The 18493-nt window shown below is 44.1% G+C and overlaps 1 protein-coding gene and 1 long non-coding RNA gene across 2 annotated transcripts in view; one reads left to right on the forward strand and one right to left on the reverse strand.

Annotated features, from left to right (window-relative positions):
• The window catches only part of LOC144381606 (uncharacterized), a 31986-nt gene extending 31251 nt beyond the window's left edge, over nucleotides 1-735 (forward strand). The window contains exon 3 of the long non-coding RNA XR_013447086.1: nucleotides 604-735. This is a non-coding gene — a long non-coding RNA (uncharacterized LOC144381606). The remainder of the gene's footprint in view (nucleotides 1-603) is intronic.
• A 2803-nt stretch (nucleotides 736-3538) lies between these two features.
• DDX18 (DEAD-box helicase 18) lies at nucleotides 3539-17799 on the reverse strand. Its single transcript, XM_078070686.1, has 14 exons — nucleotides 17631-17799; nucleotides 15749-16033; nucleotides 14314-14454; nucleotides 12804-12939; nucleotides 12331-12431; nucleotides 12015-12214; nucleotides 11802-11916; nucleotides 10145-10284; nucleotides 9111-9272; nucleotides 8655-8807; nucleotides 7859-7972; nucleotides 6999-7055; nucleotides 6452-6629; nucleotides 3539-5376 (listed from the first exon to the last, which is right to left on the reverse strand). The coding sequence occupies exons 1-14, from the start codon at nucleotides 17713-17715 to the stop codon at nucleotides 5234-5236; spliced, it is 2010 nt and encodes a 669-aa protein (XP_077926812.1). The 5' UTR covers nucleotides 17716-17799; the 3' UTR covers nucleotides 3539-5233.
• Nucleotides 17800-18493: the final 694 nt, after the last annotated feature.

Consider the following 18493-nt stretch of genomic DNA (forward strand, 5'->3'; position numbering starts at 1 on the left):
CGGGGAGCATACCCGTCCTTCCCAGGGCTGTCGGGACGCAGGTGTAAAGGAGTTCAAGTCTATGGAGCTCTTAGGTCAGAGCCTGGCCTCCCCGGGGGTCAGACCTGCAGCTCAGCGTCCTGACCGCATGCTTTGAGGATGATAGGGCCTGGCAAGTGGTTGTTCCTGCTCTCCCCCACGCCGTCCCCCTTTTCTAGCTGGAGAAAAGCAGCCCCCTGCAGCCCTCCACTACCACAAATCGGAGCCTAGTCAGTCCCCGCCCCCAGGACCCTATGCAGAGGTGTAGGGGGAGAGCAACAGGCCAGCAGCAGCCTTGCCCCTTTCAGCCCCGGCCAAGGGCCCTCTGCTGGGGAGCTTCGGGAAACAGAACAGGGAGAAGCGCCACTTTCTTGGCCTAAAGCCACTGAACCCATGACATGCTGGCAGTGGGGAGAGCAGGCAAGTCCTAGAGAACATCCTTTTTTCTTGTTTCTGACCATCAGCCCCCTTTCCTGATGTTCTTGGAAGTGGTATCAATAGCTGTCATTTCTAATAGCTGCCTGCTCCACCCTGTGCTGAAGGCTTCTCGAGCGTGACTGCATTTAATCCCGTGCTTCCCTCTAGGGCTCAGGCACCTTGGCACAGAGACGGAAGTCACTTGTTCAAGGCCTCACAGTAAGCAGTGTGACTGAGATCCCACCCAGGTCTGCCTCCTTCTGGAAACTGCTGCCCGGGGCCACCCGAGGACTGCCAGCCTGCCCCTTCCCCGGACCAGTACGCCCCCGACAGGCTGAGCGATGCCGGGGGTACCACTTTCTCCTGCCTCCAGCTCCGCACCAGCTTTTCCAGGACCTGTCCCAAGAGGTGGCGAGCTGGGCCACTCGTTCTTCCTCTGACACATCCTTGCCTTTCATGTTTCCAGTCTCAGCCTTGCTCCGAACCCACCATTCCCCCTGAGCTCTGGAGCAGGGCAGCTCTGGGCATGGAGAGTTTGAAGGATGGGGAGCAACCCAGACATTTTAGCCACAGAGGGAGAGCGAGAAACCCAGTCTGAAAATCACTAGATGTTAGAGGAGCCTCGGCTTCTCAGTTATGAGCAACAGAGAGCTACTCTGAATTCATTAAAAAGGAGTGAATTGAAACAATGGCAATCACAGATGGCTACAGGGCCAGGGTTGGAAGACCGCAGCTGGTCATGCCCCAGTCGCCTGGGTGGCCCAGCCAGAGTGCCCTCTGCTCTTGATGCCGCGGCCTCTGGAGCAGGATGACGAGGCTGCCGCCTACTTCACTAGTACCTCCTTCAGTGGCCGGGGCAGGCATAGCTCATCTGTCAAAGCTAGGTCGCAGGCCAGTCCTGTCTGCAGGGGACTTTTCTGATGCGAAGTGCTTTGAAGACCCAGCAGGGCATTTTTAAATGGCATGGTCTCCAAACACAGGAAGGTTAGACGCTGGGCAGCGTCCCCAACAAAAAATGTCCACTAGTGTCATCCAGTTAAAATTGTCACATTCCGGGGCGCCTGGGTGGCTCAGTTGTTGAGCATCTGCCTTTGGTTCGGGTCATGATGCCAGGGTCCTGGGATCGAGCCCAACATCGGGCTCCCTGCTCCGCGGGAAGCCTGCTTCTCCCTCTCCCACTCCCCCTGCTTGTGTTCCCTCTCTCACTGTGTGTCTCTCTGTCAAATAAATAAAATCTTTAAAAAAAAAAAAAATTGTCACATTCCCCCTTAAACACAGATGAGGATGCGGAGTCCTATACAAGTGGCCAAGGCAAACCTGTTTCCTCTCTTGTGCCAACACCCATCAACCACGTTCCAACTGAACGGGGGATCTGAAGGCTTCGGCTGGAGGCAGTGGGGAGCCATTCAAACCCACTCACAGCTGTTCCCTCTGGAAAGCCTGGTCTGTGTGCCTCCTCTGGGCCACCCGTTTGTGGATGACTAAACATCCTAACGCCATTTCCTGTATTGGGCATTTTCACCCTGCAAGATGAGAACATAAAAGGTTTAATAAGAGGCTGTATTCGTATGGATGTTCCCAAACCTACCCGTACACGAGAACTCTCCAGAGGCTCTTCTGCCCCACCAAAGGCACAAATCACAATCTCCTAGACACAGGGCAAGAAAAGCTTAAAACACGTTGGTGTTTCTTAAGTAGCCAGTCTAGCACAACCAGCATCTGGGAACTCCTGTTCCAGAACAGAAGGCTACCTTCTATAGGCAAAGGAGGTTCCATTACTTTTCCACCAGCTGATGTTTACCAGAATCCAAGAATGCAGATTTCCCAGGCTTAGAAATGGCCGGAATCTCTTTGTGCATCCATCGCAGGACTTGGAAAACAATATTGCCAATTGTTTAGGACACCTCTTTCCCTTCTCTATACTGTAACCAGGTTCCTAACAGGAGCCTGGCCATCCTTATTCTTGTCCTCTGGCACCTAGCAGACTTTCAATTCATGACAACCTAGGATTGCCTGAAGGCACAATTACTGCCTCCACCTAACACCTAGTACAATGGAGAGTAGCCCTAGGAAGCTGCTGAGCTGGAGCACTTTCTAAAACCTGGGCCAGATCACAATTCCAGGAAGGCCAGAAATCCTGACTGTACTCCAAAAGGCCCACGCTGGCTCGGGATTTTTGACGAGTCACTGTACCCGATGCTACTGAAGAGCAAACCTTTCCTGGGGGATGCACTCAACAGAGAGAGGACAGGTACAGAGCTGTGCACCAGGCACGCTACCACGCACTTCCGTGAGCTCATTCAGTTCCCACTGCCTTATGTCGTAGGTTTTATTCCTTTGCTTTCCTCATTTAATAGACCCAGAAAAGAGGCACCGCTGGAATCTGAATGCAGGCACTCTGGTTCCAGAGCACTCATTTTTAACCACTACCTATTTTTCAATAAAGATCCTTTTTGGGTATCTTGATTTTGGCCTTACTTACACCAACATGGCCAGTTAAGACAAAAACAAACTTAGATAGGCAAGCACTTACTGTCCCTGGCAGCCCAGAGGACCCAGAGGTTTCTACTGGCACGGAGTGATCTGCCTGGCTCCCTGCTCATGCTACCTAGCCTTCCTGGCTGAAGCCACTTAATCCTATTTGTCAAGTTAACAGCCCCAACACATGCCACCAGCGGCTGTGTTCTCAGCACAGAAGCCCAAGGATCCCTTCCTCTTGTGCAAATGAGCCTTGCACACGGGGCTGCCCTGACCCTCTTTCTGATTCTAGGCCCCCTCACATCTGAATCCTGGCCAGGTTGGTCAAGACTGGCTGTCTGGAGGTCCCTCGTCTGCGCCATCCTGCCAGCAGAACCTCCTGACTCCGCAAGTACCTGGAATGAGCCATTACTATAGAAAGCACTGTCTTTCCACCTTCTTTTTACGTACTTAACTCATAAAATCTCTGCACACTGACTTCTACTCCTACTGGACGTCAACCATGGCAGGACAAATAGGAGCACGAGACAGGCTAAGATAGGAGAGCCCCTCTGTGATAAGCAGGGACCTAGAACCTTGGTCTAGGCAGACCAAGCAAGGGTTATTAACAAAAGGTAGTCATAAATGAAATATAAAACGGACGTTAATTATTTAATGACACAGGAAAATAACACGTTATGAAACAAGCTGGTTACAAGTAGGGGGTAAAGGATGACTTCACTCCTGATAGAAAATTTAAAAGTATGTATACAAAACCCGATGGCTATGTACGAAAAATATCGACAGTTTTTACTCCTGCTCTGTGATTAAAGAGTTCTCCCTTTGTTTTTGTGTATTTTTTGAGACGTGATTATTTCTGAAACAAAAAAGAAAAACAAGTTACTGGATGTTTTAGATGAAGAGTTCTTCAGTGCCAGGAGTCTAGCAGTCAAGGCCTGAACCCTAGGACAGGTCCAGCCAGGGGGACAGTGGTCAAGCCCAGACTCAAAGGATCACTTTTTGTTTTTCTACTGGGATGCTATTGTATCAGGCTGTTCCCTCCACATTTGAAGTTCTCAGTGTCCTCATATTTAACAGGAGACTATGAACATTAACTGGCACAACAGCAAAACGATGCCAGCACCTTTGGTTTCAAATTGATCAAAATGTCGTAACCATTTGATCGTTCTAAAATGCACTGGAAATAAAACAAGACACATGAAATACTCTGGAAGTCAAGAGTTCCTACAACAAAAACCCCACATGACGAAACCCCCATCTTTTCCTGCTCTTTTTTGACTGCTGTTCATTTCCAAATTTCATCATAAACCTATTTTTGTTTCACAGTTGTGGAAGGGGAAATTTTTCTCAAAAAGATGCTTTGCCTCCTGAGTACTCTGCAGAGTTGGAAGGGTTCACCAAAATCCAAACCACTCGAAACGAAGTTGAATGAGCGGTGTCATCGCTTTGTGCCTTTTTCAAGAAGGTTTTTGCTAAGTTACTAAATGGAGAACAGCAGATTATTACACTTATATTGGTGTAAATGAGGTTCAAAAATCTTAGAGTCCCACTGTTTCCAACAAATGTTAGGACTGCTAAGGGTGCTTTATTCAAATAACAATGACAAATAACCCACACTTTGTGCTCTTAAAAAATTGGGAAAGGCTGCTTTAAAATCTGGCATATATAAAAACCACCACCACCTTACATTAAAGGTGCTTCCTAGCCACAGTAGCATTTTCAGGGGAGGTCAGGAACTATGGTTAAGGTCCAAGAAACCACCAAAACCAAAAAAACACCCCCCCCAAAAAAAACCCCAAAACAAAAAACCTGAGACAATCTTCTGCATCACCACCCCCAGTGTACCAGGTCACTTCTAAGTTCAACCTTCTAAGGCAGGTTGAACTGAGTGATGGTCATTAAGGAGGGCACGTGATATAATGAGCACTGGGTGTTATGTAAGACTGAAGAATCACCGAACTCCACCTATGAAACCATTAACACATTATATGTTAATTGATTTTAAATAAAAAATACCCCACCCCCCCAAAACAATGACAAATTTGGAGGTAAAAGATTTAAAATACTCTGTCGTCATAACAAAATCCAAAAGATCCCTTGCTTTGCTCTTGAACCACCTAGAAAAATTGAACTCTGTTTTACACCCCCAAATAAGAGCGGTATCTCCTGGAAGTATCAGTGCCTGGTGCTTGCAACCCACGTCAACTCATACTCCTGTTCCATCAGTCCCAATCCTGAAGCCACAACAATTCCTTTGTTAAAGAAAGGGAAAAAATCCATTTCAGGACAAAGCTATTCAAGATGAAAGGAAGGCGTGTCTTCAGTGGGAGAACTGCCGGCTGTCAGAGGACTTCTTGCTAATGTGTTTGAAGATTTTGGACTTCTCGACTTTCTTGGCTTTCTGGTAGCCGAAGCCGCCGCCGCCTCCTCTCTTTTTAAGCTTGCCATCATTGCTGTTCACGTCTAAAGGTGAAGGTTAAGGAAATCAAGCAACTCGAAGACAATGAGCTCCCATCTAATATCCATACAGAGAACAAACCAGCATGTACCCCCCTGCTCCGCTCCCACAACCCCTCCCTGCACCACGAAAATGTGACCATGAGCCCACATGACCCATTTCCAGGAAGTCTGGAGTGGTCACGTGATCATGGACTACAATGAGCAGGTGTGACTTCTAAGCCAATGTAACAGTCATGTTACAGATACTGATACTGTTTTCTGCACAACTAAGCTGAAGACAATTATTTACCAGGAGTTGAGAGGTACACATCAGCAAGTCTACAGAAACACAGTAAAAACCACCCTCCATGTCAAAACAAATGACTTTCACCTCTGTCAGAGTGGATTCGGGAATGCTTAACCAACTGAAGGAGTTGCTCTTCCTTCCTCAACGATTCGGCAAGTACGCACCACACTAGACACTTACTGCCTACGAGGGGGACGGTGACCCCCAGTCTCGTCCCCTCGGGAGTTGGAGCCACAGCGCTAGCTCACAGGCCTCACTTTCGCTGTTCGTTTCCTCGGTGGAAAACATGAGGATGAAGTACAGGTGATCAACTGCAACAGAAGCAACTGGAAGGGTTTCCTTTGCCTTTTACCCTGAGTAGCACTTATGGGTTATTTTCTTTTGCTAGTCTTGCAACTTCCTTGTACGAAATCCTTCCATGGCTCTGAGGGGATGAACACTCTGAGGTCCCATCTTCTCTCTCCAGCCCCAGGGCATGCTGCTCTCCATGACTTCGTATAGGGAAGCCTCACAACAGCCCAAGCCCTGCAACTGCACCCCCCTGGGCTTCTCTCCAGAACGCACAACTCCGGCTCTCCCTGTCTGCCTGTCAAATTCCTAAAGGCCTAAAGCACAGGCTGTCTTGTGTGTGTAACCCCCACCGCGACAGTTAACCCCTGCCTACTGCGTGCTAGCGCTGACAAGCAGACAGTGACCAGACCTCGCTGGACCACACACCAAACCAAGTGCCCCTCTGTCAACCTTTTTTCCCTCAGTTCCCGGATGAACTCCTGACAACAAAGAAAAGGATACTCAGATCAACAAAAGGAGGCACCTTGAAACCAAACGACAGAGCAACTTGAGGCAAATTTAAGTTATTAACATTGAAGATCTGTTTCAGAGAATGGGAATCATATGCTCGAATGTAGGACTTATATGCTTCCTGGGCTGACTTATGAAGGAAGTAGTTCTTTTCAATCAATTTTTCAAGCTGAAATGAAAAAGACATTGGTTTCAATAAAATACAAAAGCAGACTTCATACATATTAGAATAAAACCATCCTGTAAAAAAACATTTGTTCCAATACACTTGTGCTCTAAGTTTTGTAATATTTGCAAAATCAGGGTGCAGTAAGAAGAATGTCAAAGTTCTTATAAGGTAGGAACTGGAACAAGGTAGGAAACATAGGACTGTGATAAGCAGCATAGCAAGAACCCTAAAGGATCACAATCCAAACCTGGTTCATGAAAAGGGAGAATCAGAGGACAGTGATTACCAACGGAGGCTACCTTTTCCTCACAAATGTTTAAAAAAAAAAACAAAACACAAAAAACACACAAATAAAAATACCAAACACACCTGAGACTGAATGTCAGAAATTTTGGACCAGGAAAACTCAAATTCACTTAATGGAACCTAGAAAACAAAAGCACGAAGATTAGTAAACCAGGATGGATCAATATTCAGAGTTGTAGATGATGGAGCAGTGACAAGCGTCCTGTCCCATGAAGAACCAGAAGGACAGCCAGGCCTGTATAACTCCCTCAGGACAGACAGCCGCTCCTCTGCTCTCCTGAAGCCAAGGGAAAAGTCTTAGCTTACTTCCACTACCTTCACATGCACTGGGCTGAGGACCCTTCCTGAAAGGAAAGGCAAGGGACTAGACAGGGACAGTGAGTCGATGAAGCCCTTTTCTCTACAGAAGGAGCTCTATGGATGCAACATGAGGCAGCCCGATGCTTCTAGTCAGAAGGACCACTGGCCCCTCCCTGCATGTCAGGAGAGCTGTCCTACCACCCCCTGCCCTGTGACTAGGGTCTGTGATACCAGAGCTCACAATGACCACACACCCCTATGGGAAGGATCTCTCACCAGTCATCACTTATTAGGAAACTGCAAAAATGCCAGATCTCAGAGAGGTGCTGGAGAAATAGCTGCCCAAGTCCCACCCTCAGAGCCTGCAGTCTTGCAGAGAAGACAGGTAGGGGGTAAGAGGACAGCTGGATGAGCACTCGAGCTGGGGGAACACCAATGACAGGAGATCATTGATGGCGTCCCACAAGACTGCAAAGCTCACCCAAACCAGAAGCATTCTGAAGATCCAAAAAAGGGCATTCTAGACCAAAGGCACAAGGGCCATTTTCGGGAATTGCGCATACTTGCAATTCCTACCAGGAGGAATCTTCCCAGCTTACGATTTTCCAAACCAAGATCTTTACCTTGGATTGCTTCAAGTAACGAAGGAAACCCAATTCTTCAGGGCGTAAAATGAGCAAGGCATGCCCTCTCCCGTTTAGGCCTCTGGCTGTTCTTCCCACACGATGAATATATTCCTTTGGTGGAGAGAGAACACCTGAATTAATACACCAACTTCCATGGGAACCTGCCTTCCCAGGATCTGTACGGTGGTGGACACAGCATGTCAGCGCATCTGGATGAGATGGTGCTCCTCCCCCAGGGCCGTGCCACACACACACTAGCCATGTCCCCTGCTTCTGCACGGACCGTGACCAAAGAGGTAACAGGGCCATGACTGAGGCCCGATACCCGCTGGATGTGATATTCACATTAATGACTACTAAGTGTGCTTCATCTTCAAAATAACTTTTTGAATATGTTTTTGTGCTAGCTGACAATTTATGTCATCTATTGCTTGTTGACAGTACTTAATAAAACTTATTTTACTACACATGCTACAGAATCTTACCTATTTCTGGCAGTGAATTTTATTTTCTTCTAACACCTACTGCTCTTCACAGACCATTCCAAGCACATGACATTCCTAACTTCAGCCTCACTAAGGCCTCTCAAATCTTGGCACACCCCCTTGGGTCCTGCAAAAGCCCTGGCTATTATCAGCACCAGAGAAATACTATAGTCAGTGTGCAGTACAACAGGACTTGGATAACTACGGGATCAACCTCTGAATGTGAAATATGGTGAGTCTCAGAGAAACCAGAAACTTCATTCCTTAACATAGAGCCCTTGTGGAGAAACTCCAGGGATGCCGGTTACCTTGGGGTCATCTGGAGGGTCATACTGAACAATCCAGTCCACTTCAGGAATATCCAGCCCTCTAGCTGCCACGTCGGTACACAACAATATCCCTGAATCTGCGTTGCAGAACTGGAAGAATGTGGTTGTGCGCTTATTTTGCTTCTGCCTTCCCTAGAATCAAGAATCAAATCAAATCATTCATTAGAGCTGGAAACTTGAGGTCATTTCTGGGAGATCTGGATGTACAACCCCCCAGCTGTGGAGTTGTTAACCTGCTTCATTTCACTCTCTGGCCTAGATCTCATTTCCCTAAGTGGATGGTATCTCCTACCCCTTTGTGGTCCTCACCCTTCCACACCCAGCATAGCTCCCTCCACATGGGATCATTCTACATTTAGAGAGATACCACAAACCCCACAATCCATATACTTGATAAGTGTTAACTTTTTTAATAAACTCATGATAATCACTTACATGAATGGCCAAGACAGGCAAATCGATGTAGTTCAGCAACTCATAATGGTATTTCACAGACTTACAGGATGAAAAGAAGACCATCAGTTTCTTCTTCCGGTTCTTCTTAAGGAATGTAAAGAGCAGGAGGAATCTCTTTTCCGAGGGACAAACAACATATCCCTAGAAGTTGTTCAAGTGAACAGATAAAAATAATCAGACATTTTCAGCTTCATAAAGCAGTATGATTTGATGGAGAGCAGATAAACACTGCATATACACCATCGTGCCTTACCTACAGCAAAATTACTGACTTCATTATAACAAAGCATCCCTAAACTGAGACTAATTTTAGCTCTTCTGATTCCTTTTACTGGGTGCAATCACTATACTAAGTACTTTACGTATTTCTGAGGTTACAGACTTCTGATTACCCACAGTTTGTGCAACCATAATAAAGTAACACCACTACACGTTGGAACCCTCAAAGCATAGCAATGCTTCATTTTTTAAAAGGTCCTTAAATAGCAAGATCTCAAATAACTATAGCCTAAGTGCACTGTCCTAAACAAGATAACAAAGGCAAGTGAATACATTTTTAAAAATATACAATGAATGGAATTTTTAAGCAAGATTGTTATTTGAAATATTTTATTCATCTAAAGACCCAACTTTCTGTTTTCAATCCACTTAGGTTGGATTTCTGTCACCTCATTTCCAATTTTTCAGAGCAATGTGCCTGAAACCAGCCTCTCCATCTGCTAACTCACCTTGCATCTTAGAGCAAAAGATCATTAAATAACACTTTTTTTACTGCATTTACAATTGGTAGTGATTAGTGTCTCCTATGTGGCAGGCAGTATTAAAAGACAGAATAAAGAGACCTGATCAAATTATTCAGAATTCAAGATCAGTGATGCCAAACAGCCAATATCCAAATTCACTATATTTGAATTAAAAGTTCACTAATCCATCTGCTTTTGGGATGATCCTCCAAACAATTACAAGGACACACCAAAGATGATCCGTAAATATAAGATCTTGACAAAAAGTACCTGCTCAAGACCATCCACTGTTGCATTAGCTTTATCGTCATCAACACCAACATACAATGGCTCCTTTTTCAAAGAAATCCTTGCCAAGTCTTCAACTTTTCGAGTTTGTGTGGCAGAAAAGAGCATGGTTTGCCTGCGTGCTGAAACAGATACATATAAAAATAACCCGTATATTTCAGGGAATCTTTAGCATTGCCTCACCACTAGAAATACTGAGGAAAACTATCAGGAATGTGACGTGTGGTATCACTACAGATATTAAGAAAGAAATATCAACTTTATGTCTATAAATTTGACAACTTAGATAAAATGGACAATTTCCCTGAAAGACAAATGGCTAAAGCTCACCTGAGATGAAAAAGAAACCCTGAACAGCTTTGTATCTATTACAGAAATTGTAGTTAAAATCGTCACGTAAAGAAAACTCCAGCCCCAAAGACTTCCACTGGTGAATTCTATCAAACATGTAAGGAAAAAATATTACCAATTCTGCACAATCTCTCCAGGATTTGAAGAGATTTTTTATTTCCCAACTCATTCTTTGAAGCCAGCCATTATTACCCTGATACCAAAACCCAATAATGAGTCCTAAGCACAGACGCCAAATTTCTAAACAAAATTTTAGCAAAGGTGAACATAACATATAAAAAGGATAATGCATCATGACCAAGTGGGGTTTACTTCAGGAATGCAGGGTTGTTTAATATCTGAAAATTAACTGATATAATTTCCTGAGTTAGCAAACTTAAAATCTAAAGAAATATTTAATGAACAAAAACAAACATCTGTTCATTTTAACAGAAATGTAAAAGCATTTGATAGAATTTAACCTCTCTTTCTGATTGTGATGTTACTGTCTTATGCTGTTACTGCAATTTCACGTCTAATGGTTTGGAAGCCATTTTTGTAATGAATAAATATACATACTGTACGGTACCTTATCATGCCATTCTGGATTAATAAAAACAACCAGTATATGCAGATAAACAAAACAAAAACAAAAAACATCTCAGCAAACCAGGAACAGAAAGGATCATTTTCATCCTCCGTCTGGTAAAGGGCAACTACAAAAAAGAAATCTATAGCTAACACCATACTTAATGGCAAAAGACGGTTGTCTCCAATAATTGGGGTGATGGGATTCACAGGTGTAAACGTGTCAAAACAAACTGAGTATCTGTAACAAGTACAGACCGTATACCGTATCAAGTATACTTCAATAAAGCATCCAAAAACAAACCATATAATAAATGGGATCATGGCCTTACTACAGCCATAAACAGTTCATAACGCTGCAAGTGCTCTAACCCAGGGATGTACAACTCAAGCACAACAGAGCAGGCAACACATTCACGGCTGCCCGGGAGACGTCAGGGCAGGTGAGAAAAAGAAAGATGGGGTGCTGGGGACAGACAGGACTGAGACAGACGTTAGCACTGTCTAACTTGCCTTACAACCTCTAGAGTGGCAAAACCACTGCATTAAGTTACTGGTAAGTCTGACGCTTGCTTTGCCAACTACCTCTAGCACTGACTGGCACAACCACTTCGCTTGGCTAGATTAAAATTCCAGTACGAATAGTTTTCAAAGAGGAACCACCCTCACCTACTTGCAACAACTACTTTGCAAACTACATGCAGATATTACGTCTACTTACTTGGCAGGAGTTTAATAATCTGTTTTAATTCCTCTTCAAACCCAACATCCAAGATACGATCAGCCTCATCAATAACCAGACACTGCAGATTTTTATACATAAACCCCGGGGTATTCTAAAAAGACCAAGGGAAAGAAAAACGTGTTAGCTGACAGGTTCAGGTTTCACACGAGACAAGGAGACAGGCACCCCCCCCGCCAAGTGTTGCCTTACCTGCATGTGGTCCAGGAGGCGGCCTGGGGTGGCCACAATGATGTTGATCCCATTACCGAGTTTCTGTGCTTCAGCAGATCTGTTGCTGCCGCCCATTATCAACCCGTATGTGTGGACATGGTGTGTCATCAGCTCCTTAAGAACACCGAAAGTCTGCATGGCCAGTTCCCTAGTAGGTGAGAGGATAAGAACTCCAGTTCCTAAAAGGCACAAAATGACAGGAAAAGTCCAGCTGTAGTTATCACCATGAGTCCGTAACAGAGGACGATAAACTTCTAGTGAGTTACCAGCAAAACCCACTGGATCAGAAACTCACCGTTCCTAGGCATGAACTTTAACTTGACAATGAGTTCAACTGCAGGGATGAGAAATGCCAGCGTTTTGCCACTGCCTGTTTTTGCGGCCGCTAGAAGATCCCTAAATATCAGCAATGGAAAGGAGAGAGAGACATTTAGTCAACTTATTCAACAAGCATTTACTGAATACCTACTACATATTTAGCACATTGCAGACATCCAGGCTAGACTGTGAGTAAGAAAAACAAAGTCCCTAGCTTCTTTACCACTGAAATCAATCACTGAGGTTACAGATCTAACTCAGAAATAAGAATTGTGCTATAAAACAGAAATGAACACTTTTCTTCAAACATCAGTTAAAGCCTTTTAATGAAGCATGGATGTATCAACTCAAAGCACAGTGCAAACATCAACAGAACATGTTGGCATTTTCTTTCTAAATGACTAGCACTAAAAATAGGTACCAATGCCCAAACATCAATGTTAATCATACCTGCCTTCCAGAAGTGGTCTGATACTTTTATGCTGAATTTCAGTCATGTTTGTAAAACCCATTTCTTTTATTGCCCTCAAAGTGTTCTCATTGACAAGATTACTAAGAGAAGCAAATGAAGTATCCTCAAAAGCTCCTAAATAAAAGAGTTTATCATTAGCAAATTTATCTTTTTTAATAGTTAATACTGCTATAGCTATGTAAATTAGTTTTGCTGTGTGAAAACATTAATGGGTGGGAGTCAAGCTGAGAAGAGCTTCTTCCAGTAAGAAAGACTAGACCCCCACCATTCCTACGTAATACTAAGACAAAGACACTGACTTCTGAAATTTCTCCACTGCTGACGGCTGTGTAAAGGCTAGAAACAGTAAAGGATGGAGAGGAGGTATAATCAAGGGACTTGTGTCTAATGAAAATGTCAAGCATGGGGGGTGGTGCAGAGAGAAATGAATTGCTGAAGAAATCTGAAATAAAAAATGAAAGCATCCAGTACAGAGAAAGTGAGTGCGAAGTCAATCAAAAGAGCTGTTAATCTCACTCCCAAAAGACAACTGAGGTCAGATACAGCCACGTACCCTTAGACTGGACCCACACGTCAAGTGCGCTGGTTCTTCAGCAGGGGAAGATACCAAAATCACCTGGGGAGGCCCCACCCCACACCTGCCCTGCTTGTCAGTCAGCTATTGTTCACGTCAGCACTACTGACATTTTGGGCTGGATCATTCTTTGTTGTGAGAGGCCGTCCCATGCATTACTGGATGTTCTGCAGCCTCCTTGACCTCCACCCACTAAATGACAGTAGCCTGCCCCCAGTTCTGACAACCAAACCTGTTGGTAGTCAACCTTCACAGTTTGCCTGGGACTGAGAAGGTTTATGAGATGCAGGACTTCAGATGCTAAAACTGGTCGGTAAACCGGGATGACCTGGTCACTGCCCCCAAGGAAGCAAAACTGCCCTGGTTGAGAACCACTGCCATAACCTTTGCAATTTTGATTAAGCAAGCCTGGGGTTAGGCCTCAATATTTTAACAAATAAAAAACCCACACCGAACAACTCAAGGAACTAGACATTTCTGGTTTGGAGCAAGTGATTTTGGCCAAACTCTTGACTTACAGAGAGGCCAAAGGAAGTCACCCTGGCCAAGTCCCTCAGTAATGTGAATTTCATCCTTGCTTACTAACAACTGGGGCAATGTTAAACTTCTGGGCCAATAATCTTCCTACTAGAAAATGAAACGAGCTTTAGAAAACAACAAACCAAAGGAACAGAGAACCCCAAAAGCTGTCTGTGTCCTTATCAAAATATTTAGTGTTAGGAATGCAGAAAAGGAAAAAGCAGAAACAATAAGAACTAAGGCACACAAAGTGGATAAAGCAGCAACTAGATATAAAAATATTTCTCATCAATACTTTTTCTAGGTAAATTAAAAGTCACAACTGAAACTTCAAATCCTATAATCCAGAAGGCATGCCATGTTTAAGGTCTCTCTGGAAAACTTTCTAAAGTTACCTGTCAGTCCCAGGGGTAGGCTGGGCACTTCACTGTCCTCTTCCTGATCATCTGGCTTCTCCACACTGTTTTCTGTCTCTTCAGGAGCTTGGGCCCCTTCTTCAGAGTCCCCTTTGTCTTCAGTTTTTGCTTTTTTGGTATCTTTGGTTTTAAAGGAAAACACCCCCCCCCCAATTTTTTTTGTTAAAATAAAATACCAAACGGGATCACAAAATAAAAAGATGTGTAATGCAAAGAGGCATGTTTTCAAAAGCTTAACACATTTCCAGTTTTAATATGCTAAGAATGTCTCTTTTTCATGACTAAAGATTTAATTATATGTAAAAACCCAGGGGGATATGCAGATTTGCCAAAAAAACTTTATTTTTTAGGCCTATTATAGTATCTTGAGTGACCAAGACATTTTTGAAAGTTGAAGAGTTTAAGTATACTAATTACATCCAATTCTGTATATTCCACTGAGGAAAAAAAGGGCTGTGATTAATGGTTTTTTGAACTCTTAAAAGGCACTAATTTGTCCTACTATGCCATTAAACATAAATCTTCCATAAAAGCTTTTTTCTTTCTATAAAGGCCAGAGACTAAACAGTGTAGGTTTTGCAGACCATAGGGTTTGTCACAGTAAAGACCAAGTAAACAAATGTGCACTGCAGTGTTCCAATGAAGCTTTATTTCCAAAAGTAGGCAGAGGGCTGAATAGTTTAACACCTGTTGCAGTCTCCCTTGAAATCTCTGCTTGCTCACATCTCAAATAAAATGCCTATCCTTCAGGTAAGCTTATCCAAATCCAACCATCTTCCAAAAGAAACTGGCCTCCCCCCATCCTGGCCATTCTACTCACTTGGGAATTAACGTTCCATTTATATAGAAGTTACCTGCTATTTTTATACAATTTGCATATCCAAATTATTACTAAGTCTCCTTTCAAGAGGAGAAATTTATAATAGGAAAAAAAATTGGGACAAAAAAAGGGTAAATTAAAAGAATCATTAATGCAAAGTCCACTGAAATAAAGGCTTTAGAAGATAGGAATGTACTAGCCCAGATGTCTTTAGTGTAATGCCACAATTCTGTGTGAAAACAGGTAATAAACCTAAAATACTATGCCATAATATAGTCTGTTTAAAAGCCTAGCCAACCATCAAAAAGAACAAATTTCTAGAATTCAAAGTCTTTTATTGAAGAGTGAGGTGTTCTTCAGTTGTTAGGGAATGTAAAAGCACGACACATTTCTCAGTATCTTAATCAAAGAAAAAAAAAAAAAGTCACACCCCAGCCCCTACCCTGCTTCTTTTTGCTACTAGGTTATTTTTTGGTACACTAATGAGTATAGGGATTCTTGTATGTTGTATGAATAGTACAGTAATAAAAGAAAGAAGATGAAACTGTGAAAATTGTTTGAATGCCTGAAGTTCAAAGAAACTGAAGTACTTACCAGGCCCAGCAGCATCCACCATTTTTCTCTTTTTCTTCTTCTTTTTTTTGGATTCTGAATTGGGAGGCTGTGTTGCTGCTTCTCCATTGATTATTATGGTAGATTTCTTTTTTTTTTTTTTAACTTGTACAGTTTCCACGGTTTCTTTAGCTCTCTCTCCATTCTGGGCTTCTAACGAGCCCACATTCACAGACTGTTTTAGGGATTTTTTAACCTTCCCACCTCCCACGGTTTCTTCAGACACATCTCCATTTTGGTTTTCCGATAAGCTCACATCCGAGGCCTCTGTTTAAAAACAGAACGCACGTTGTGACAAAGAAGGGTAGGTTTGCTTAAGAATGCTGGGATCCCAGGCGAGAAACCTCAGGGTGTCCATGACTGAGATGACTTAGCTTTTAATTCCCTTTCATGTACATTATTAAAACCACTTAATTATGGCGTTCTACTACAGGACAAGTCAATTTCCTTTAATGAAAAATGCCGGAAAAGGGAAAGCTACATTGATTTCTGAACTTCAAAAAACCGTGTATCTGTCCATACGGAGTTAAGAATCTGGGACAGCAAAACTTCAGTGAAGTTAAACATTTAAACAGATGGGGCCAGACAACAGTAGCTACAAATACACGTTAGTATCAGGTAGTCGATAAATACATGGCTAACCCATATATCAGAAAAGACTTCCATCTATTCACACAACTACTGCTTTTCCTATAATTTCAGAACACTCAACCTAACTTTCCTAAGCAGGAGTGAACTGAAAATTCACTTATTGGTCCCAGTATTTATCATATATATATGTAAATGCCTAGGGATGTCTTTAAAAGTTTCCCTGTTTACATATAATAAAAAGTAACAACACTTTGAAAAATTTTTATTATTTTTTAATTTTAATCGTTACCTTTAAGTACCAAGAAGTAGTTAGTAGTGCTGTATTATTCATCGGAACTGGAAATACAAGGGAGCTTCAAAACCATTTCTAAAACCCACAAACCTGTCCTCTTCTTCAGGATTCCTTGCAAGCCACTCATCTGCTGGAATCCAACTAGGGTAAGGAATTATGCCTCCAACATTGCCCTCGGGGATTGATATGTTATATAGGATCCAAAAAAGGATAAGGTAACTTCAAGATCTCCGGCTCTCTGTTAGGAACGTAGGACTGCAAACGAGGTGGGTAAGAATGACGGGCATTCAGCTAACAGCCTTTTCAGTTACATATTTATTAAGGATGCAAATACCTGGAAGCGCTTGAGGAATTCATGATGTTAGGAGCAATGGGAAGATAGGGCACGCACTGGACACGTGCAGAAGGCACTTCTAGAGCTGAAAATAGGATATGCTCCAGGAGTCGAGAGAGAGTAGACGTGGACAGGGGAAGGCAATTCTATCAAGAAAAACTCTGTGACAAGAGAGACAATGAGCTTGTTCTGAAGCAATGTAGGCATTAAATAGATGTGAAAGGAAGGCGCGTGTAGATGACAAGTTCCACGTGTCTGACTGGAAATGGGCCAGGGGGGTGGGGTGGGGGATGAGGTGGGAGGGACTCAGAATGAGCGAGACACAGAAAAGGTGGTTGAGCTGGAAGCCCGGCTGGAGGCCTGGGAAGAAAACTCAGGCGGCCTGCTTCTGCCCTGATTCTGTACGGAGAAACTGAGGCTCAGAAAAATCAGGGGCAGATCTGGGGCACGCGGAGAGCGGCACCCGAGCGGGACCGACTGGAAACCGCGCCAGGCTGCCTTTCACTCTCAACAAGCACACGTGCCGCGGGGGAAGCGGCCACCCCACCTCGGGGCTGCAGTGACTCCCGAGCAGAGCAGCGCCGCGACCCAGGGGCGGGCTCCCGCAGCTACCGAGGCCCCCAGTCCCCAAGCTCCGCGCATCTCACCCTGGAGCTTTAAGTTTCGCTTGCGCAATTTGAGGTTCCGTTTCTCGATCTTCTTGCGCAGGAGTTTCATGGGTAGATGAGACATGTTGCCGGAGAGGCGCCTCCACTGCAGCGCCACAACTCGGCTACCGGGTTGACGTTACTCCTTCCCGGGCCACACGTGCGTAACTCGGCCAACCGGAAATACGTCACAGGGACCGCTGGAGGACTGCAGTCGGAAAAATGCGTCCCGGGTGGAAATGCTTCCGGCGACCGGACTCTCTGCAGCGCCCTCTAGAGGAGTGGAAGTCCGACCCAGGTTCACCTTGGGTCGGAGCTGGTGACGTGTGTTAGGGGCCCTTGCGGGTCCTGGGGGTGTGAGCTTCCCCAGAGGAGGCTGAAGAAACAAGGATGAGCAGGGGGCTTTAGGGAGTCACCAGTTTTATATGCTTGCCCTCTTTGTATCCTGGACTATTTGGGAAATTGAATAAAATCTAAATTTCATCTATAGGTTGTGAAAGAAGATTCCGAAGTTAAGCATTGCGAAGAGAGTCATTCAAAATAGGGTTGGGAGGATATTGAGAAGCGGGGTCTCTGCACGTCTCCTGTTTCAATTCTTGGAACACCATGAACTCTTGACTTTTGTCAGTTGGGACCACCTCCTGGAACACATTCTTCTACTTCAGACTGAACTAGAGCTCATGTAACCTCTGCTAGCTAAATTGACAATTGTATATTAAATAGTCAGTTGAACTCTGCAGGGGTAATGGTAATTCTTTTGAAACAAGTTCTGTAACCTTGTGGCTTTTGCCTTTATAAACCTGCTCTCCCTCCTTGCAGTTCAGAGTCCAACACTTAACAGAGTGAATTTCTAAGACCAGGTC

This window comes from Halichoerus grypus, chromosome 4 (genome assembly GCF_964656455.1).
Source record: "Halichoerus grypus chromosome 4, mHalGry1.hap1.1, whole genome shotgun sequence".
Lineage (NCBI taxonomy): Eukaryota > Metazoa > Chordata > Mammalia > Carnivora > Phocidae > Halichoerus > Halichoerus grypus.

Excerpts from the sequence above, each read along its gene's own strand:
- DDX18 (XM_078070686.1), bottom strand. The coding sequence starts at position 17,715 with ATGTCTCATCTACCCATGAAACTCCTGCGCAAGAAGATCGAGAAACGG. Across the intron at positions 12,432-12,803 it reads AGACCACTTCTGGAAGGCAG|GGATCTTCTAGCGGCCGCAA; the intron begins GTATGATTAACA and ends GCTGATATTTAG. Across the intron at positions 7,973-8,654 it reads ACCCTCCAGATGACCCCAAG|GAATATATTCATCGTGTGGG; the intron begins GTAACCGGCATC and ends TCTCCACCAAAG.